The sequence below is a fragment of the Myodes glareolus genome, chromosome 13 (genome assembly GCF_982192425.1).
Source record: "Myodes glareolus chromosome 13, mMyoGla1.1, whole genome shotgun sequence".
NCBI lineage: Eukaryota > Metazoa > Chordata > Mammalia > Rodentia > Cricetidae > Myodes > Myodes glareolus.
In genome coordinates this window covers 45,098,590-45,121,196 of record NC_142038.1, presented here as the reverse complement: position 1 = coordinate 45,121,196, position 22,607 = coordinate 45,098,590, and the positions used below count along the sequence as shown (strand labels likewise).

The window sequence follows — 22,607 nt, the reverse complement described above, 5'->3', positions numbered from 1 at the left end:
GGAGCCAGGGACCAAATTTCTACAAATAGCCTTGTCCTCCTGGCCTCGTTGTTCACAGGGAACACTGATGGCTCCCAGCTCTCAACAGTGTAAGCAACAAGAATGTGCTACACATTTTTACACTTGCTGCTCTTTTGTTTTTTGTCTCTGGAAACTTTCTATGGCTCGTATGAAAAGTTTCATGAGGATTTAGCTCATCTTTTGAACCTGGGTTAGCCAGTTAACCAAATTATGTAACACACAAGGTGAAAAAGTCCGTTCATTCCCAGACAAATCTAGAAGGTTAGAAAAACTCCTCACTTTCTGAGGTGCCCATGTCTGGACTCAGTTCCATTATACAGAGGACAAATCATCCTTGGTCAAAAGGTAGCGGGTGACAGTGAAGCAGTGTGTTTGAATAGTATAATAAAGACAATCATGGACCCTGACTGCTCTTGGGGATGGAGAGGGAAGAGGGGAGGGAGTGGGGGGAGTGGGAGGGTGTTGGGAGGAGGGGCAGAAATGGAGACTTTTGTATTTTAATAAACTTTGAGAAAAAAAAGAAAAAAAGAAAAAAAAAGACAATCATGATTTGGCCTACGATAGATTTCTAACTATGAAAGTATGAGTTCCATCTAAAGGCATTGCTTCTTGTTTCTGCATTTGGACAAGCAGTGTCATTTAGGTGGAAAATGAACCAAGAAAATAGACTGGGAGAAATATTAATTCTTCTACAGAAATTTAAACAGAAATGCTATAGAGTCTTCTAACTTTGCGTATTTCTTTTTTTAATTCAGTGCTTTTAAAAGTCCAAAAGGGGATGTTTTTGAGATAATATATTTGTATATAATGTTCATAACAGGAGTGTTATGCAAAAGTCATTATGGAAAATGGGATAAATAAATTCTAGCTCCATGAAATATATAAACAGATAAAAATAATTGTACCAGAAAATGGACACTCAAGGACGTCCATACTTTGCATAGCTTTGTTCCAAAACAATTAGAGTATCCCAGGAATGCAGCTGTTGGTCTTAGTTTATTCTGCAGACAGAAGAGTGTCAAGGAGCTTTCTGTTGGCTTGTCTCCTAGTTTCTGATGCGTGGCATTCTGAACAGGTTACTTTGGAACGTCTCTTGCCTGTGTGTTGGCACCGGGAGTCATCAGAGATTTGTTCCACAGTTTGCATCCTGGTAAAACCAAAAAGAATTTGTCTATGATAAGCAGACCGTGCCTTCACCGTTGAGTAATTTCAGATTTGTACCACAAATTTCACGGACTTCACAGATTGCAGAGTTGGGAAGTTCTTCTCTTGCATTCTCAGGCCCACTGACAGATGGAAAAAAGCCAAGAGTACCACCAGCCGATGAATACAGTGTCCCCTAGGGCTCTACCAGGGTCTCTGTTCTGTCCAGCTCACACAGCTGGGGAGTAGATGCAGCTGATGAATGCTTAATATCAGTTATTATCTGTCACAGAAACACGCAGTACTGGATAATGGTGCTCATGGGAAGCACAGGTTTTTGTCAAGTTCTTTTTCTTGACCTTGACATGTTCTTTTAGAGAAAATCATGAGTTGTGGCCCAATGCTGTCTCCCTTCAAGATCGCTCTGTACTGTCTTATAACTATAGCAGAGAACTCTCTTATAAATTCTGTTCCTGTTCTATGATCCTGTAGTAGACAGTGTTCTCAGAGCCCTGAGTTTGACTTGCCTGGACCCATTTCTGATGAAACACTAAGTTTGGTCTTCACTGATGGGAAGCAGCAAATGGGAAAGGGCTCCTGGGGGAAGGCCCACTAACACACCAACACCCTTCAGATCCGCCAAGAGGCAGAGGGGGCCAGAGTCTTGCGCACAAGCCACCATCTTAGCTTTCTTCAGACAGGGCTTGTTGTGTGGAAGTGCAGGTTTCCTTGCCAAAACTAGGTATCATTGCCAGTTTGAGTCTGGGAAGCCTGGAGTATGTTTGAGTGTGAAACAATAAAAACAGGTTTATTTTCATTTAACCATCGTCTCCACCAGGCCTGCTTTTTTCAGTTGTTAGTTGATCACAGATTACATGTCGACACGGAGCAGGAGCATTTAATTTTCCCCCAAGAGGTCCAGCTCCTAGCAACTGCTCTGAGAATCCAAAAATGATTTTATGGAAATGATTAGCGGCAGGGACAATAAACACTGGCAAGGCTGACCACGACAAATTCACGTCTATAAAGAAAGTTCTGGTTGAAGCAACCATGTGGGCTCCAAAGGGCTATGGGGCCTTGGGAAGGTCGTTTGCATTTCTGTGACTCAGGTCTCTCTTCTGAAGTGTTCATCAGCGAGGGGCACTAAGGGTTGAATAGCTCAAAATATTCAGAGTACTTTGAGCTTGTTAGCGTTGGGCCTTTGAGATGGTTCAGTTGGTAAGAACACCTGCTATGCAAGCATGGTAAGTTAAGTTCCATCCCTGTAACCCATGATAAGAGGGGGAAACTGACTCCCAAAAGTTGCCCTCTGACCTGCAAATATACTCCATGCATGGCACACATATACCACAAGTAAACATACAACATAATACACAGTGACAATATTAACACAAATATTTTTTTTGAAATCGGTATTTTACCCCTTCAGGGTGTTTGCTACATCCACATATCAGCTATACTAGTAACTTTCTTATTTTGAGTGACGGCAGTTCTCCTGGTTTATTCCTCCAAGTGCTGGGATAGCAGGTGTGAACTATCATGTCTATTTAACTGACTCCATTTTCATGCAGAATCTAATTTTCAAAGAAACTTTACGGACCTCAAGAGATGGCCCAGCAGTTTAAAAAAAAAAAAGGCATTGACTCTTACAGAAGACCCAGGTTCACATCCCAGCACTCATTTGGCAGCTCACAACCATCCATAACTCCATTTCCAGGGCATCTGATGCCTTTTTCTGACCTCTATGGACATCAGGCATACAAACAGTACACAGACACGCATGCAGGCAAAACACCCATACACATAAAATAATTTTCTTTTTAATTTTAAAAGAAAGTGTACACCTAGCTGAAGAAATAGCTCAGCAATTAAGAAAATTTATGTCCCAACTATAAATAGAAATGAGTACAATTTACTACAAAGGTAGCCACTGTCTTAGGGTTTCTACTGCTATGAAGACACACCATAACCACCGCAACTCTTACAAAGAGGTGGCATACAGTTTCATACAGTTTAGAGGTTTAGTCCATTGTCATCATGGTGGGACATGGCAGCATGTAGGAGGCATGGTGCAGGAGAAAGTTCTTACATCTTGACTCAGGCAGTAGGAAGTGGTTCATCTCACTGGGCATGGCTTGAAGATATATGAGACCTCAAAGCCTGCCTCCATGTTGATGCACTTCCTCCAACCAAACCACACCTCCTAATAGTGCCACTCCCTTTGGGGGCCATTTTCTTCCAAACCATCACAGTCATAAATTATCAATAGAATATTTACATTCCTCCCCACCAGCACCACACCACACACACACACACACACACACACACACACACACACACACACACACGTACGCGCACGCAAAAAAGCCAGGCACTTGTGGTACGGGCCTTTAATTCCAGTGCCTGGGAGGTAGAGGTAGGCAAATCTCTGAGTTCAAGGACAGCCTGGACTACAGAGTGAAATCCAGGACAGCTAGGGTTATACAGAGAAACCCTGTCTTGAAAAACCAAGAGGATAAAAAGTGGGGGAGGGGGGAGGGAGAGAGAGAAGTATATTTACTGAGTCCTTAATTCTGCTCACTCAGCACAGTGCTACATGACTTGACTTGTTAGAACCTCATAGCCCTTTAAGGTCAATGCTAACACCAGCCCATTTTTCCATGAGGAACTGAGACACAGGAGGTAACAAAACTGCCCACAGATGCACAATCGGTTAATAGGTATTCAAGTTCTTCATCTCTGTGCTGTGGCCTGACAGAAGTAGATGGCATACTCAATTCACAAAGCCTCCTAGGAATGGTGTATAAATCGCCACAGACTCAGTGTCTTTTTTTTTGGGGGGGGGGGGTTAAGACAGGGTTTCTCTGTAGCTTTGGAGCCTGTCCTGGAGCTAGCTCTTGTAGACCAGGCTGACCTTGAACTCACAGAGATCCGCCAGCCTCTGCCTCCTGAGTGCTGGGATTAAAGGCGTGCATCACCACAGCCCAACCAGACTTGGTGTTTTGAAACAATAGAAACTTATTATGTTACATTTTTAGAGGGGGAAATCCGAACACAGGATATTGGCAGGACTGTGTTTCCTCCACACTTCTGGGGGTGGATTCTCCCTTGCCTCCTCTAGCTTCAGCATCCCTAAGCAGTCCTTGCCTGGTAGCATCCTCCCTCCAGTCCTCACGTGACTTCATATGTGTGTGTCTACCCCTGCCTCTTCTTTACAGGGCACCTATCATGCTGTATTAAGGCCTACCCTACCTAATCTTAATTTCATCACGTTTGCAAAGACTGTTTCCAGAGAAGGTCTTCTTCACAGGTGCCCAGGCTTGGGCTGCAATATATCTTTTCTAGAGTGTAGGAGAAACAGGAACACCATCTAACCCATATGCTTGCCCAGTTATGATTTTTGAGCCTAAAGCAAGGAGACTGCAAGTGTTGGAGGAGAGTTCAAGGTCAGCACCGACTCAGACTTTCTTCCTGTACAACTAAGACGGAAGGAGTTGGGCCAGGGGAAGCGCAATGGCTTTCTGTTCCAAAGACATCGGTGCCTAGTTCAGCAGGCCTGGCCCATCACTGATGTTTATTTATAAAGAGACATGGAAATTTTTCCAGCCTCACAGGAAAAGATAGCATCAGAAACTAGGAGAAAAGTCAACCTTCCAAAACCCACAGGGAGGGGAGAATATATCATTCACCTCTAGAAGGTACTATGTATGGCTGGACCAAAATAGCAAAGTCAGAAAATACTCAAAACCTCGGGGGCATCATAGCACAGCAGAGACAATAGTGAGTAAATCATTTATTCTATTCCAGTGAATACTGTAGGGAAAAAAAACTATCCTTCTAAGACAGGTTTGAGAGGAAGGTGTGGGAGAGCGAGAGCAGGAGAAGGGCTATCAAACCAGGGTGTCCTTGGGTGCTTGGACTGCACAGACCTCGTAGAGCTGGGAGGTTCTCGTCTTGAGTTCTCGGGCCACCTGACAGATGGAGAAAGGCCAGCAGCAATGCACCACCATCCAGTCTTCACAGAGTGTCCCCTAGGGCAAGACCAAATGATACAGGACCGTTTCTGTTTCTCAAAGACCTGTGTAATATCACCTGCTGGCCCATCCCACCCTCTGCTTCCAAGATCCACCAAACACTTAAGTCAACACTCAGGACACTGGGTAGCCCAAGTGTCAAGCAGTGTCTGGTCAATATGTACAGTTCAGAGCCCCTGCCCCTTCAATTTTTGACATATGCCTCTTACTGAAACCTCCACTTTTTCCTTTTAGTTGTCTCTTAGAATCACTATACTTATTTTTTTTTTTTGTAGTAGGTATTGAAGGGAAAAGTGTCGGCTCAGGACTCCAAAATCAAGTTCTCAACATAAAGATTTATTTGCCCCAGAGTGATAGAGAGCAGGGAATAAGAGACAAACACAGGAGACAGAGGACCAGGGAGAAGGGGATAGGAACAAGGGAAATGGGGCAGGGATATTTGCCCTGGGGGGACGACAAAGGACTGCTATTGAATTGGGATCAAACAGATGGGGCCCATAAGAAAACGGTAGCTTTTAAAGGTAAAATGGGAAGCCCCAGGTTAGGATGAGGCATATAGTTTTAATTAGGCACGTTAATTAGGTGAGCCAAAGGGGGGTTGATTGCTGGACTTCAATACTTTGATATAGCTGGACCTTGGTAGTCAGCCTCAGGAGGAGGAAGGGGCTAGCTTTAGGAATGTATTCTAATGGTTTAGCAAGGTGGAGGGAGTCAGGGAGAAGGGCAAGGCCTGTCAGAGCCATATGCTCTAGAGGGGTAGAGTCCCTTCAGGTAATAAACTAAAATGGTCCCAAATCCCCATAGTAAAAAAGATTGGGAAGTAAAAAAAGAAAATCTCCCTCCCCAAGAGCTGTCTCGGTCACTCAGCTACCTCCCTGGGGACAATCATTGATTAACAGTTACATGTCTAGGCATACCACATTAGTCGACACGTATACACATACAGTCCTTACACATGAGGAGTCACACAAGCCTGTGTCTCGTTTTGTTCACATAAAAAGATCATCCCACAAAACACCTAGATATTGTGAGAGAATGAGTCTGTCTGTCTGTGTTTCTGTTTGTCTGTGTCTGTGTCCAACGTAGAAATTTCCCTTTGGAAGATCCTCTGTGTCTGTATGTGTTACCACCCATCTCTGCTCACCCGTTCATGACTTCAGTCTTGGCTCTACTAGAAGTTAAGGACCACAAGGAACCTCCAAAGTAAATTCTACCTGCAGCACATGGGCTACACTGCAAGTCAGACCTCACAAGCACTTCCTCCAAATTAGGTTTGACTCCATCTGCCATGTCTTGAAGTAATGAGAGACAAGTGTAGTTTTATTTTTGTAGATGGAAGGGGATAGTGGCTACAGCCTCCTATTTCTATGCATCAAAGCACATCTCAGAGTGTGTAAGTTGGCCAAAGATTTGACCAAACCTGTTGACCAACATCCTGCATTATGGTTTCTTTTTGGAAATAGCCTTCATTATAAAATATACTTCATTTAAATAATAACTCATAGTAAATAATGAAATCAGAACTTTCATTCCCCAAAGTTTTTCATTAAATATAAGATTTTTAAGCATCTTCACTGATATCTCTCTCTCTCTCTCTCTCTCTCTCTCTCTCTCTCTCTCTCTCTCTTTCCCAATCACTTTGGGGTTTGAAAAGCATCCAAGTTCTCATAAAGATTTGGATTCTTAACTGCTGAGCCATTTATCCAGCCCAGAATGCAAGCTGGTACAGCTCCTTTGGATGTCAGTGTGGTGATTTCTCAGAAAATTAGGAAACAACCTTCCTCAAGACCCAGTAATATCCAAAGGATGCTCAATCATGCCACAAGGACATGTGCTCAACTATGTTCATACCAGCATTGCTTGTAATATCCAGAACCTGGAAACAACCTGAATGCCCCTCGACCGAAGAATGGATAAGAAAAATGTGGTACATTTACACAATGGAGTACTACACAGCAGAAAAAATAACAACAGCTTGAATTTTGCAGGAAAATGGATGTAGCTAGAAAACATTATTTTGAGTGAGGTAACCCAGACACAGAAAGACAGTTATCACGTGTATTCACTCATAGGTGATTTTTAAAAATAAAGCAAAGAAACCCAGCCTACAAACCACAATCCCAGAGAACTTAGACAGCAATGAGGACACTAAGAGAGACTCACATAGATCTAATCTACATGGGAAATAGAAAAAGACAAGATCTCCTGAGTAAATTGGGAGCATGGAGTCCTTGGGGGAGGTTTGAAGGAGGAGAGGCAGGGAGGGGAGCAGAGAAAAATGTAGAGCTCAATAAAAAAAAAAGAAGAAGAAGAAACAAAGAAAAGTGGATTCATATATGCCTCAATTGTCCTTACCTGTATCTTATGTCTCTCTCTGGTGCCAATTCTCAGTGCAAAGGAAGACCCTGGTAACAGTGGCCAACAAAGGCACTCTCCATAATGCCTGGCAATGTCACACTCAAGACACATGGGACAAAAGAGACCACAGAAACCTGTTGATTGCACAGAAAAGAAAACCAGCGTTCTCAGATATTCAAGAAACAACTTCACATTTTAAACAGATTCGCAACCCTGTGCCATCAATTCAACACTGCATTGTCTGCCTGTAACCAGGGACAAAGGATGAATAAACAATTCTTAAATCTCAGAGCTAGAAAACTGTCATTCCTAGCCACAGCAAGATTGTGTTCTCTTGTTAAATATTGCCAAAACTGAACCTGACACAATTCTGTTAGCATTGATTATGATAACTTTTTTTCCTGCCAAAAAAGTTAAGTAATTTTTGAATCATAACTGATACTTACCTTCTTCTATCCAATTTCATTACTTACCATGGACCTAGGATACTAGAAGCTTCCTGAATAACAAATATCCCTTTCTGTAAAAATGATAGAAAAACTGACCCTGTTTTCTATTCCTGTCAAGGTTTTATTCTATTTCTCAGATCAGAGGTTATTCTGATTTTTGTCAGTTTCACAGAGCCACTGACGTTCGTCCATTTTAATCTGTAAGCTATTAGGCGACTGGGCCCTTGAGTGTCAACTGAAAATGGTTTCCACTTAGTACTTCATTCACCATTAACTCTTGATATGACTTGCTACAGAGACTGAATGGACTAACATGGATTCTATTCCAAAGATGTTTGAGGCCACAGAGCCTTTTGAGAATGTAATGGCTGTTACGAACTTGCTCCAGGAGGGAAGAGAAAATGCATGCCCCTGAGCGGGCAAATTGTTCACTCCCTTCCACGGAGCTCATAGAGCCACAGAAAGCTATTAACGAGCCGCAAGAACTCCTGACATGCAGTTAAGATGTTACATCATCTAAAACTGCAAGAAGATGACAATCCTGATGATTTCAAATAATTATGACTGTGAACCAACAAAAATGCCATGCTATTAGTCTTTGGAAACACACTATCTTAGTTAGGGCTGTCATTGCTGGGATAAAACACCATGACCAAAGCAGTTTGGGAAGGGAAGGAAAGGGTTTATTTGGTTTGTGTTTTTAAGTGTTCATCACTGAAGGAAGTCAGAACAGGAACTCCAATGGGGCAGGGACCTGGAGGCAGAAGCTATGTAGGAATGCTTCTTACTGGCTTGCTCCTCATGGATTGCTCAGTCTGATTTCTTATAGAACCCAGGATCAGCCCAGGGATGGCACCATCCACAATAGGCTGGGCCCTCCCTCACCAATCACTAATTAAGCAAATGCCCTACAGGCCTGCCTATAGAGCAATCATATGGAGGATTTTCTTAATTGAGGTTCCCTCCTCTCACATAATTTTAGCTCATGTCAAGTTGACATAAAAATATGCAGTATATATGCTAAACATTTTAATCAAGAGTAATTTTATATACAAAAATGCACAAACCTTAAGTATTCGCTTTGGGTGACAATAATTGCATTCACCTATATAACAGGAAATCACACCCTTATCACCCCTGAGGGAAACACAGTCATCACTTCTATCCATCATCTCAACAGAATCACATTTACTTCTATAACTTCTGTTGTTTTTGTGTAATATCATGAGATTTTTTTAGGTTTGCTCATGTTGTTATATAAGTTATAGTTAGTACTGTTGAATAAGTAGCATTTCATTGTATGAATAGTCTAAAAACTGCTGATTCTTCCACTAACCGACATTTTATTGCTCCACTTTTTGATATTAATACCACTATGTATACTCACATGTAAGTCTTTATATAGACATTCCTCCAATTCAGTGTATGGATATATGACTTTATTTTATCTGAGTAGTTTCCTGAGATTGGAATTTCTAGGTCATATATTTAATTCTACAAATATAGAGAAATAGTTCTCCAAAGCATTTGTACCATTCCATACCCCCTCTGACACCATTCAAGACTTCTAATGGCTTGACATCATTGTCAGCATTTGCTATTGCCAGAAGCTTTGTTTTAGCCATTGTAACTTGTGTGAAATGTTAGTTACCACAGCTTCTGATGTGCCAGAAACAAAGGTATAGTAGGTACCTTGTAACTGAAAGCAAACTAAGTAAGCCTCAAGTAATTCTAAGATATTTTAATCTGAATCAAAAAAAAAAAATCCTGACTGGGTCTATGGCTCCATGGTCGTGTATTTGCCTAGAATGCACAAGGATCAGTCCCCAGAACCAAAAAATAATTCCCGAACAGAAAAGGAGACTCTGCCCAGCACTGACAACTAGTCTGAACAACTTGGAAAGCAGTGTAAGGCCTAGCAAATTTACAACAAGCAGAGGGTTCCCAGCATCTGCGACCTTGAATTAGAGCAATTTGAAATCAATGGCACGGTCTGTGAAGATTATGAAAGACTGTAAATTCCCACAAACAGAGCAATTAACAAAAATTTGCCTAATTATAAAGCTGGCAAATTAAGCAACTGATCAATCCTGTTTACTTGTCTCTGAACTGTACCACACCCTGTAAAGGCATTGATTGTGCCTTAGCATTTTTGCTCCACGTTAGAACTCACTTGCTGGGTTTTTTGTTGGTTGGTTGTTTGGTTGATTTTTAATCTGTCTGTCAGATAACCATGCTATATAACTGTGCTTTTTAGACATTTGTCTTACTTTTCTACTAAGGTGACAAAATACCATGATCATAGCAACTTCTAGAAGAAAGCGTTTAATTGGGGATTCATTGTTCCAGATAGTTAGAGTTCATACCCATCATGGTGGGGAGCAATGACAGCAGTCAGGCAGACATGGTGCCAGAGCAGCAGCCGAGAGATTACTTCTGATTCACAGCAAGAAGCAGAGGAAGAGCTAACTGGGAATGATGTGAACTTTTGAAACCTCAAAGTCCACCACTCTTTAAAAAAAAAAAACAAAAAGTGACACTTCCTCCAACAAGGACACCTCCTAGTCCTTCCCAAACAGTTCCACCGTCTGGGGACCAAGTATTCAAACATACAAGCCTATGGGAAATGTTCTCATTCAAATCACAATACTTAAATTCAATCACTTTGAACTAGAAGTCAGCTGTGGTTTTTTAAAATTGTGTATACAGAAACCTATACAGAAATCTTTATTTCACAATAGCCTATGTTTATAAAGAGTTCACTGTGTGCCAAGCTCTTCCTGAAAACATTTAACACACGTTAGTTCATTTAATCTCTGAAATAATCATATAAACTAGGTACTTTTTTGTTTGTTTGTTTTGAGATAGAGTTTCTCTGTGTATTGCTGGCTATCCTGGAACTCACTCTGTAGACCAGGCTGGCTTCAAACTCAGAGATCCACCTGCCTCTGCCTCCCACGTACACTGCCGCCATTTAGGCCTGCATGACAGCCTGTCCCATAACCACAGTACTTGTGGGATTAAGACAGTAGAAACATGAGTTCGAGGACAGCCTAGGATACACAGGGAATTCTAGAACAGCCTGTGCTTGCTTGCTAAGACTCTCTCTCAGAAAATCAATTGATGAATAAAACAGGTTTTCTTACTAGCCCCATTTATAATTAGTTCACCTAATCTCTAGAAGTAATTGTCCCTAAGCTTCTAATATTATTAGTGAAGGACAGAGACCAGATTTGAACTCTAGGAGACTGAACCTAAAGTCCTAGTATATGTCCGCATGTTCCCATGCTTTACATTTCTATCACATCATAATTAATGCAAAAGAGTTTGTGCAGTCCAGGACAGTATGCTCCTTATATTTATCCCTGTGGGGTGATCTGAACTCCTGTGACTCTTTTCAGAAGGACCCTCAGAGTCAAATGTCACTGCTGTGCATGGTGAGGGGTGTGGCTGGAGATGAGAACACTTAAACGAGACTCCAAGAAGGGATGCACAAGAATAGCAGGCTGGGATCCTTTTCCCAGAGGTAGGTTTGGCCGCGATATCAGAAACCAGGGTAAACATGAAGAATATGGGAGGCATTCTTATAAATCCACATATAAAGGAAAACAGAAGAGAAGACAATGGCACAGGCTGTGAGCTTGCTAAAAAGGAAATACCGACGGCCAACAATAATGTCATTAGAAAGGCATATTAATACTATCAGAAGTCACTTGCTACTCACAAGGATGCCCCATTTTTAATATATGTTTGGGGACATAAAAGTACCAACACATGGATGTGGAAATTGGCCTAACTACATTAGATGAAAACTTTGCCCAATCTATTAAGACTTAAAAAAACACTCTAGGAATGAATAATCTCACTTATCAGCACCTAGAGTAATGCTTGGGCACAGAAGGACACCTGCAAGGATAGTCACTGTAGTGTGTCTGCTTCACAACACTTACAAATGCAAATGCATGTCAGTAGGCTGAGGAACAGATAAAACATGGCGAGTAACCACTAAGAATGTGGGAAACGGACTGGAGAGGTGGCTCAGTGATTAAGAATGCTTGCTGGGCAGCCATGAGGACCTGAGTTTGGATCCCAGCAAACACAACACAGGCCAGCATACATGCCTGCAATGCCAGGACTGTGGGAGACAAAGACAGGAGGAGCGGTGGGGCCTGATGGCTGCCAGTCTAGCTCTAGGTTCAGTGAGAGGCCCAGTCTCAAAGGAGCATAAAATGAAGCCTAATAGAGGAGGATACCAGATGCCTTCTTCTAGCTTCTGCCTATGCACACTGGTACCCACACCTGCACGTACACCGCGCATGCGTGCGCGCGCACGCGCGCGCGCGCGCGCGCGCACACACACACACACACACACACACGCACAACTTTTCTAAAAGAATATGATAAAAGTTCAATTAACTACCAACAGAGCAAAATCTCTAAGGCTGATTTGAATTTTAAAAAATCAAATTGCATAAGGGGCACAGCTTAATACCATTTATGCTTTGCTTAACGAGTTACAAAGCAATAGCATATATTGCTAAAAGATTTACACAGGTAAATGTAGAGAAAATACCTGGAAGGAAATGTTCCCAAATGGCTTTTTGTTGCTGCTCTTGTTTGCAACCATACATGGTATTTACAAAGAGACGAGGATCCTTTTTCTGTAGCATCCCATCTTTACAAGGTGAATGTGCCAACATGTTACCAGTCATATATTTTCTTCTTTTACAGAGCTCACGGTCAATAGGGATGTATGGTACATATTCAGCCTTTCCCTTTACTTCCACAGCCCACCTAAACCGAGGCCTATTCTCCACCCTCCTATGTAGAACGCCATCCTTCTCACTTACGAGTGAGTCAAAACAAAGACAAGAAGCGGTGGTGTGGAGGCCCAGAGAACCAAAGTAAGGAAGGCAGGTGGGAGCTTGACACAGGCCATTTTGTTTCAAGGGAGCTGAACCTTCCAATAACAAGATACTTTAGAGAGGATTGGAGCACACGCATGCGCCGCCAGTGGGAGTGTAAATTAATTCGTCTTCCAGAAAGAAAGCCACTTGGCGACATCCACCATAATTTAAAGAGGCACGTTCTGTTTGGTCAGCAAGTTTACTCATTAGCAGTTACCCAAGACAGATATTCTCACGCTATGCAAAACTGACATCTGAACAAGCAGGGTTGCACAGCACTGGTTTGAGCAAACCCCATAAAGGTTCAGCGACCGGAGTTTCTGCATAAACAAACTGGGGTACAAAGGGGTTCATAAAGCAGTTTAAGAAATTAGCTCCAGATGTGCTTATATGGCGTGATCACCTAAGTGTGTGGTGAAATCAAAACAGAGGCATCTAGTAATATATATTTACAATTCTTCCACTTATGTAAATTATGTACACACATAAGTAAGGGATCTGGCGGTGGGTGGGGGAGCATCAAAATATCCACACCTACAGATACTGTTCTGTCCTTGGGCTGTCTTCTATATTTTCCTTTTTTACGATCACTAAATGGTGATTTTAAATCAGGACCCAATACTTGCTTCTCACAGGTTCTGGGATCCTGAGACATGGCCACTGAGATAAACAGTGACCCGGTGTGCCTTTACTGTAAGCCAGAGGTCAGTCATGAAACTAGAACCACTTGACAACTGAACCAGAGCCAGAAAAAAATCTCAGTCAACAAAGGGCGTTTCCTTTCAGATCATTCTTGTTACAAGAGCAATATATGGAAAAATTGATGAGATAATTTTTGAAAAATGAAATGTATTTGTTAGCCTGCCATCTGGAGATATCTGCTGTAAATAATAGTATTATATCCTCCTATGATTTTTTTTCCTAAATGTTTTCACCTCCTCCAGATGGAATTTAATGAACACAGTTTTGCACTCACTCGGCTTCTTAAACTCAAAACCATATGCAAGACAGGTGTGGTACCAGGCACCTTCAGTCCCAGCACTCAGGAGGCAGAAGCAGGTGGAACTCGATGAGTTACAGACCAGCCAGGGAAACAGTGAGACCCTGTCTCAAAAAAATAAATTAACAAGAATAAAACTGTACACAAAAGATCTTTTTACTCACTGACTGTTACTCTACTATATGACTCTTCATAGCTGTATAATAACCCCATGGATGGATGCAATATGTATGCTGTTCCAAGCTTTGCCACAGTAACCAGGGCTGCAATGTTGATGTGCCTGTTAAATTTTGTGCATAATTCATTTTCTCAGATTAAGCTCCTACTAAGAACTGTAGTTACCAGGGGAAATGCTAGTGTAACCCTTGCTGATCTCTACCAATTCACACTGTCACTTCTAGTGACAAGAGAGGCTATTTTGTGTCTTTGCCAACCATGGATTCTGTCATTTAAATTTAAAAAAAAAATCTTTGAAAATACCATTTATCCTATGACAGGGTCTACACTGTTGAAAAGCATAACTTTTTTTTCCCCCCAACTAAGGACCAGCCTTGAGACACTAGACTAGTCCAGTTATTCTGAAATCTTTCACTTTCTGACCTTGTGCTGGGGTAGCTTTTCCACTTACTGATACCTCATGGGAGAAAATGGTAAGGAGAAGCTTGAGGGAAAAGGAAGCCCGTACAGATTTTTCTGTCTCTGCAGACGCTGAAGAGGCCGGTGCTCCAGTCCCCACCAGTCTGGATGATGGTCGTGACTGTGGTCCTGCTGCTGGCTCCGCGGATAGGCTGCTTCACCACGGTACGAGCTGGTACTTGGCTCCTGGAGAGTCAAGGATGATGCTTAACTTGTTAACCGAGATGCAGAAGAATGATAACCAATTGATCAAAACAGAACAATAAAGAAGAGATCAGGGGCTGGAGAGATGGCTCAGAGGTTAAGAGCATTGCCTGCTCTTCCAAAGGTCCTGAGTTCAATTCCCAGCAACCACATGGTGGCTCACAACCATCTGTAATGGGGTCTGGTGCCCTCTTCTGGTCTGCAGGCATACACACAGACAGAATATTGTATACATAATAAATAAATAAATAAATATTTTTAAAAAAAAAAAAAGAAGAGATCAGAGACCTGTGGAGCCAAGAGGCTGAGTCATACATAATCCAGGCTGACTCCATCATCTTTCTCTTTCAGCATGCCTCCTCTGACTTTATAATGTTTTGCCCCATTAAGGACCAATCTCTTACTCAAATTCAATGTCCAATCTATCACCTAGTGTTTGCCAGGGTTTTGTAATAGCTAACTTCACAAACTTGAAACAAAGAGACACCCAGTCAGATCCCAGCATGTCCCTCCATGGTGACATGACCTCAGCTAAATGGTTTGTGCTCCGTACCTCCTGTCAGTTCAGACTGGAAAACGATCTCATGGGGCTTATTGTATCAACTGAAAGACGTATAACTAGTTTACTGTCACCCGAGGGTGTGCCACAGGTGAAGTAAGCTATAACCCAAGAGTGGTTAGCATCTGCTCAAGAAAGAATGATGAGGGGACTGAGAAGCAGCTAGGAACCTGGGCTCAGCTACTGGGGTTGACATGTGGATGGCCCCAATGCAGAACATCCCACACATCCCGCTCAGAGTTAATTGTCCCTGAAAGCAATGGATATTTCCACTTTCTGTAATTCTAAATTAGGAAACAATCGCTTAAGGGACTGGGATGTAATGGTGAAGTGAGGGGAAAAGCTTCCTCCTCTTTCTGAGGTAAAAAGTTCCGTCTGAATTTCAGTCATGGGAATGGCAAGAGTCATTTCCATAGATGCAGGTAAGCTGCTTCAAGGTTCATGGGAAAGCTGGGTCAGCTTGGAGTCAGTGGGGCCTATAATGAGTCTGAGCCTGCACTGAGTTGTCATTCCCTTGTGGTGTGCCTCTCCTGCAGCAAGCCTCATGAACTGTCTGCACTTGATCTCTGAGGTGCTGTAGAAAATTAAGAAAGGAACCTGCCTCACATTCACAATAAAATAAACAAGACGCAACACCAATTCCCCAGGAACCATTGCTGCAGTAGATCACCGAGTTCTCGATGCCCTAGGAGTCAAAGCGAAACATGGCTGAGCAATCGTAAGAGTGCATTGCTCTGGAGGCAAGTGGCTGGAGAGCTCCTTTCAGATCTGATTTACAGCAATCAAATCAGTGAGATGTTGTGGTATGGTGATATGTCTTTTCCACCACACCGATACTCCCTGCTACTGTTGTGTTGAAGGTTCCCAGATGGTGGTATGATTTGGGGAGGTTCTGGAACCTTTAGGTGACAAAGCCTATTTGGAAAAAGTACTTCATTGGGATCTTTGAAGGTTTTGCCTTGTGAAGGGACAAGTCACACCTTTGAAGGGAGCCTTTAAAGGGACCAGAGAAAAGCCACTTCCTCCCTGCCTGCTTCCTGTCCACCCTAAGGTCTACACCACAGTCCTTCATATATTCCTACCACCACAGTCACCTCAATACGGACCCCATAATCAATGGGGCTAAGGAATATGGATTGAAATCTCTGAAATCATAAGCCAAAACACATCATTCTTTCTGTTCAGGTGTTTATGTCATGCCTTCTGTCACAGGGACAAGAAAATTAATCGCTTGCCCAATTACCAAACAGGACAACTTGCTGAAACAAGTTCCAAAGCCCTGCCCCAGACCAGCTGCACGGGTCCCCAAAGAAGAAGTCTAGAAGTCACAACCATAGCAGGTTTCCAGGTAACTCTTAAGCAAGAAGTCTGTTGCCACCTGACTCCTCATGCAGTGGACCTGAAAGCCACTGGTGACTGCAACAGCTCCCAAGTCTTCACCTGCTAGGCGGTGTCCATAAAACAGAAGTGGCAAGGTACACAGAACAGGTAGTAGGCAAGAAGAGAGGATACTTGAACACACCTACTCCAAAGACCCAGTGAGTCATCAAGATCTTAAACAAAGAGCTGGGAATGCTCCACAAGAGCTCAGAAGGGACCTAGAGGCTGACCTGGAGCTACTGGGTCCCCAGAGCAAGGCTGGTCCTTTTATCTGATAGGCATTGCAGATAATACTTAGGGTCTAATTAGCTCTTTGAGACCCTATATGTTCTTAAGACTTGGAAAAATGTGTAAAACATAAAGCTGATGCTACGTCAAACACTGGAAGTTAGCATTATGCCCATTTCATTGTCAAATAGAACTCACGAATTCTGTTGTTGCTTGGAGTATTTTCGTTGTTTGATTTTGAGACAAGGTCTGTGTAGTCCTGGCTGGCCTGGAACTCACAAGAGATGAAGCTGCCTCTGCCTACTGAGTGCTGAGTTAAAGGCTTATGTCACCACACTCAGTCCCACTCGCAAATATTTGATTGTATTCGAAAATGTTTAAGGTTTTCTTGTTTCTCAAAAAATGCCCAGAGGCATGGCTGCTGAAAAGGAGCAACCAGTGGCTAATCATGACGTATAACCAGATCATTTCAAGACAAAATTGTAAAATATCCTTTCGTCTGCCACTCAGATGTGTGTGAAGAACAAGAGGATTATGGCCTGTGTATGTGTTGGTGGTCAGCTTGAAGTGACCTAAGGGTTATTTCTGTGGACTGACATGTGTTCCCTGAAATGCATATTGAGTCCCCAGCCCCCAGCATGGCTGTATATGGCGATAACTCCTAGAAAGTTCCCTGTGAGCCAGGAGAGGCCTCAACCATACTCCCCTAGTCCCTGACTTCCAACCTCCAGAACTGAGGGAAGGAGTCATTACTGCCTCCACCCGGCCACCTATGAACATCTGAAACTGCTCCTGAAGAAGCTGCTTTCATACTGGCCCTGTTTCATCTCCCTCCATGTGTGCTCCTTACTGCCAGGGGCACAGGCTGTTGTTCCTCTTTGTATGCCCAGCATCCAGCACACTGCCCTGAAACGGAGTGAGTACTCGATAAATATTTGCTGATTGGATCAAATAGATTCACTGTCTCTCCTATTGTACTCAAGTCTTTCTCCAATCTAGCTCCTCCGGGCTAAATTATGCAACTTGAACTGCATTTCAATTCTGTAGCGTAACTCTCAGGTGTGAACTGATGCAATAAAAGCAGAGGAGCGCCTAAAAGCTTCCTGCATCTCTCTACACAATCCAAGGCATTTCCTTCTCAGCATGGTGCCCACCAGTCAGGGCTTCCATCATTATGCTAAGAGCTTCAATCATCTTGGATTTTAGTGGAGGGATTTCTGAGGGCTGAGCACCTGGAAAGATTTTTTCCCTGAAATGAACCATTTACAGTCTGCAGCCCTAGACAAGAGATTTTTTTGCTTCTATCTTAAAATTATGTGCATAACACCTTTTTATCACAGCACGGAGGCCAGTCTTCTATCTACTCCAAATCAAGTAACTGAGAAAGTAACTTTTACTTGTTGGAAAAAATTACTTGTGTGCGTGTGTGTGTGTGCGTGTGTGTGTGTGTGTGTGTGTGTGTGTGTGTGTGTGTGTGGTTGCCTAATTTTGAACTCAATAAGAACTCTATTCTAATACTCTGAATCTTTGGCGATTTTATTAAAATGTTTAGATTTATAGATGCAAAGACATTTCAGTTCAAGCTTAACGCTGCTCATCTGTCATGATTAAAAAAGTAACGCCAGCCCTTCCCTAGGTCCCTCCTATGTGCCAGGCATTTGGTAATCCCACTAAAAATAGAAGGGTGAGGAGGTGTGACCGTGTACACTGGTAATCCCAATACCTGGGCAAACAAGGCAGGAGAGGTTGAGAGCAACCAAGCCTACACAGCAAAATCCTATCAAAGGAGAAAGAGAATTAAAGAGAGAGAGTCAAAGCAAGACCAAGGGCAGGTGGCTTATCTTAATTTGGAGCTGCTACACATGAGATAAAAGTAGTCACTGTAACTTCTTGGGCAGCTTGTCTATATGACCTACAAGGAGTACTTATGCCACCATGAAGAACAAGCTTGGTCATGATAGATACAACCCGATGCCCACAGAACTGGGCCAAATCAGAGACGCGGCCCATTCATAAGCAAAAAGAACAAATTGGTGCACACTGAATTTCAAATTCAGCTCAGCTACATTCTAGTTCTTCAAGCTTAGGAAAGACGCCATCACTGCACTCAGCTCTGGCCTCAGCTTCCTCCTCCAACTGTGTGTTAAGTACTCTAGCTCTTGGTTACAGTGAGCATTCAACAATGTCATGTACTTGGTGCATGGGAGGCATGCAACTGACGGCAGCTAGTGATAGCATGACTTCAGCATCCAGTGGGCTTTCTTTGCTTTTCTGAGGAACACAGAAGGCAGAGAAATCTGGGTCGGTGTTTTTAAGCCGATACATGTGCTACCCAAATACCTTGAAACACAGTCAAGATGATCAACCATCTCAATTCTCAATTTGACTAGGAGAGAGAACTTTTGGTGCTAAAATCAAGACGGTCCTGAGAAAGCCAAGAGAGGTGGTAACTCTGCTCATCAAAAGCAGAGGGAAGCTTCAGTGAGAAATGGGATGACATCAGCCATAGTCTCACTGATCCTCCTACCTAGTGATGCTTCAGATTGGTAAAACACACTCTCTCCTCTGGCTCCACTCTCTTCTAACTCGCTCGCCTAAGAAGCCAGGCACCCTCCCCACCAAAAGCTGACTGTCCTCATGTTGAATACACCATTCTGGGCAGTTTCTGTTAATTCTTTAATCAAACATGCAGTGCTAAGAATTTATTGTACTTTCCACTCAGGCCTCCTTGTTTACTCCAAGTTCTTAATTGAAGTCAAATCTCTGAGATATTTATGTCAAAGGGGTGGATTTCATAGGCAGTGGCCAGAAATAAAGTTTTGCTTGGGCAGGACAGGAGAATTTAAACTGAGAATGAAGAGATATCCTTTAACTCAAGCGGTCCTTCTTTCACAAGCCACGCACAGTAGCCCCTTTCTCAAGCTCTCTTGGCACTAGGTACTCCCCACTCTCCCCACAAAAGCCGCTGTTCTTTCCCGGGCTCCTTTTACAAAGAGATTGGCTGGATATTCCAACAGCAAAACCTGGGAGAAAAGTCACCTGACTTCCTACCTCAAGTTGGAGATTAAATGCTCATCTTCAGACGATAGGAGGGAGAAAAGTGGAGCATGTGTACTGAGCAAGGAAACGTCCTCGGGGGGCCTGGAGAAGTGAGGCCCGAGCCAGCTCATAAGGACAGCTTGTTGTCTTGTCTGGTTATCCTTTCCCTTGGACAATGCGCAGACTGGTTATAAACCTGGGTTCAAACCAAAGGAAAGTGTGCCTTTAAAAGAATGTTGCCTTGATATTCTGGAACTTGAGGTCATAGCAGTCTGATAGACAGACATTGCATTGTTTTAAAGATGAGCACATGTCTAACTAAGGGTCTGTACTTTTTTCTAATTTGAAGGGAGGGAGAATGATGGAGATACAATGTAAATACAAAATTTAGCCAGGCTGGTGGCTTATGCTTTTAAACCCAGAATTTGGGCGGTAGAGGCAGGCAGATTTCTATGAGTTCAAGGCCAGTCTGGTCTACAAGAGCTAGTTCCGGGACAACTAGGGCTGTTACACAGAGAAACTCTGTCTTGAAAAACAACAACAACAACAAAATGTAAACACAAAATTTAAAACAAGGAATTTATCTTTGATGGGAAAATCCTTTGCTTTAAAAGATGCCTTTACTGGGGATTTACCTAGTTAAGTGCCACTCCGCACCACATCGTCGCAGAAACTGCAGTTTTCTACCCTACTAGGGCAGCAAGGTGGCTTCACCACCAGGACCAGGGGTCCAATCCTGAAAGATGAAACACTTCCAAAATATACCCAAAAGCAGGGATAGAAAGGTCTTCCAGCCTGGGGATTACTTATCAAGAAAAAAAGGTCTTCAAAGGATCAGAAAACCATTAAGAAAAACAATTGAGTCCAGGCTATCCCCAACACATAGAAGTATTGAACCATGTATTTCTAATTATAAAGGAGAAAAAAAACACATCATGCATGTCTGGAAAAAGCATGTATCCAAATGTATCCAAAATGTGTCCTTACAACTGAAAGTTCTGAGAGCTTTTTCAGACAAAGGGAACTTTCACCTGCAATGAAAGTTCCAGAAGTGACTGTCCAGGAAGATATCTCTGAAGCAGAACATCCTGGAAGTTGTCAGAAAGTACCATTAATAAGTGGAATTCTGGAATTTATCAAGTTTAGAATTGAACAAACTGGGATAATTTATCTTCAAATAGGGCAATGAAAGTAAGGCTTAGTCTGAATTTCAACAAACCTCTAGACATAGTGCAAACGGAAATACATTGAGTCATTTTAAATTCTGTTAGTCAAGTGCAACGAAAGTAAAAAGAAACCAGCAAACTTAAACTTAACATATATTTTGACATTCAATCACTTTTTCTCTAATTTTATGTGCTATGTCTGCATGAATGTCTGCACATCATGAGCATGCCTGGTGCCCACAAGGCCAGAAGAGGGTGTCAAAACCCCTGGGATCAGAGTCACAGACAGTTGTGGCCCACTCAGTGAGTGCTGAGACTAGAACCAGGTTCTCTGAAAGAGCAGCCAGTGCTCTTAACCACTGAGACATCCCTCCAGCCCCTTCCATTGATATTTTAAAATTATTATTGGAATACCTTGCATTCGTTTTGCAAAGACTCTAAGATCTGGATCATAAACTACAGTTACAGCACCTTGAGATCTGGTCCAGTTGTATTTCAAACGCTCTGAAGACTCATGTGGCCAGCGGCAAAGCCCTGAGCCACACAACTCTGAATTTACCATCACAAGAAATGTGACAGGGGACCAGAGAGATAGCTCAGAGGTTAAGATCACTGACTGATCTTCCAAAGGTCCTGAGTTCAATTCCCAGCAACCACATGGTGGCTCACAACCAACCATCTGTAATGAGATCTAATGCCCTCTTCTGGCCTGAAAATGTACATGCAGGCAGAATACTGCATAAAAAAAATAAATAATAAAGAAAACATTTTTAAAAAAGAAATTTACACCTCCTCTTGTAAACTGAAAATGAAGTATTTATTACATTCTTTAAAGCCCTTAGAAGAGTCATCTTCTACCCTAGTTAATGTGTGTGTGTGTGTGTTTCACGTGCAACTAGCTATACTGTGTATAGTGTATCAGTGAACAATTAGAAATAATTATAATACTCCAGGTTTGGGGGTATTCTTCTAATGCAAAGGTTCTCAATCTGTGGAGCATGACCCCATTGGGGGTTGAATGACCTTTCCACAGGAGCTGCATATAGCTATCCTTCATATCAGATATTTACATTATAATTCATAACAGTAGCAAAATTACAGTTATGAAGTAGCAACATAAATACTTTTATGGTTGGGAATCACCACAACATGGGAACTGTATTAAAGGCTGCAGCATTAGGAAGATTGAGAGCCACTGTTCTAACATAAATGTGAAGTTATATTCAAGACACTGAGTGAAAAAACCGTGATCAAGCAAGTAGTGCTAAACCCTCACATACATTGAGTGTCAAAGAAATGTATTTTCAAAACATATATCAAAATATCAGCAAATTAAGTCAGACACTGTGGTGTACATCTGATGTGGGATTCCCTTCTGTATGCTATGACTATGTCTTATTACCATTGGTTAATAAAGAAGCTACTTTAGCTTTAGCAGGGCAGAATATAGCCAGGTTGGAAGATACCGAGACTCGGCAGAGTC

General features: G+C 42.5%; 1 protein-coding gene across 2 annotated transcripts; it reads right to left on the bottom strand.

Moving 5' to 3' along the window:
- Positions 1-743: 743 nt before the first annotated feature.
- On the bottom strand, positions 744-20,176 carry Plac8l1 (PLAC8 like 1). 2 transcript variants are annotated; one of them, XM_048419645.3, is made up of 5 exons: positions 19,971-20,176; positions 14,598-14,734; positions 7,554-7,690; positions 5,094-5,195; positions 744-1,168 (listed from the first exon to the last, which is right to left on the bottom strand). In XM_048419645.3, the coding sequence occupies exons 1-5, from the start codon at positions 20,087-20,089 to the stop codon at positions 1,142-1,144; spliced, it is 522 nt and encodes a 173-aa protein (XP_048275602.1). In that variant the 5' UTR covers positions 20,090-20,176; the 3' UTR covers positions 744-1,141. The 2 variants fall into 2 exon arrangements, with proteins under 2 accessions (XP_048275602.1, XP_048275601.1); XM_048419644.3 differs by lacking the exon at positions 744-1,168 and having other exon boundaries at positions 4,945-5,195.
- Between the last annotated feature and the right edge of the window lie 2,431 nt (positions 20,177-22,607).

Coding starts and splice junctions, on each gene's coding strand:
- Plac8l1 (XM_048419644.3), bottom strand. CDS start 20,089: ATGAGCTGGCTCGGGCCTCACTTCTCCAGGCCCCCCGAGGACGTTTCC. Junction 14,735..19,970: donor CATTTAATCTCCAACTTGAG/GTAGGAAGTCAG, acceptor TTGACTCTCCAG/GAGCCAAGTACCAGCTCGTA. Junction 5,196..7,553: donor GAGAGAGACATAAGATACAG/GTAAGGACAATT, acceptor GTCTTGCCCTAG/GGGACACTCTGTGAAGACTG.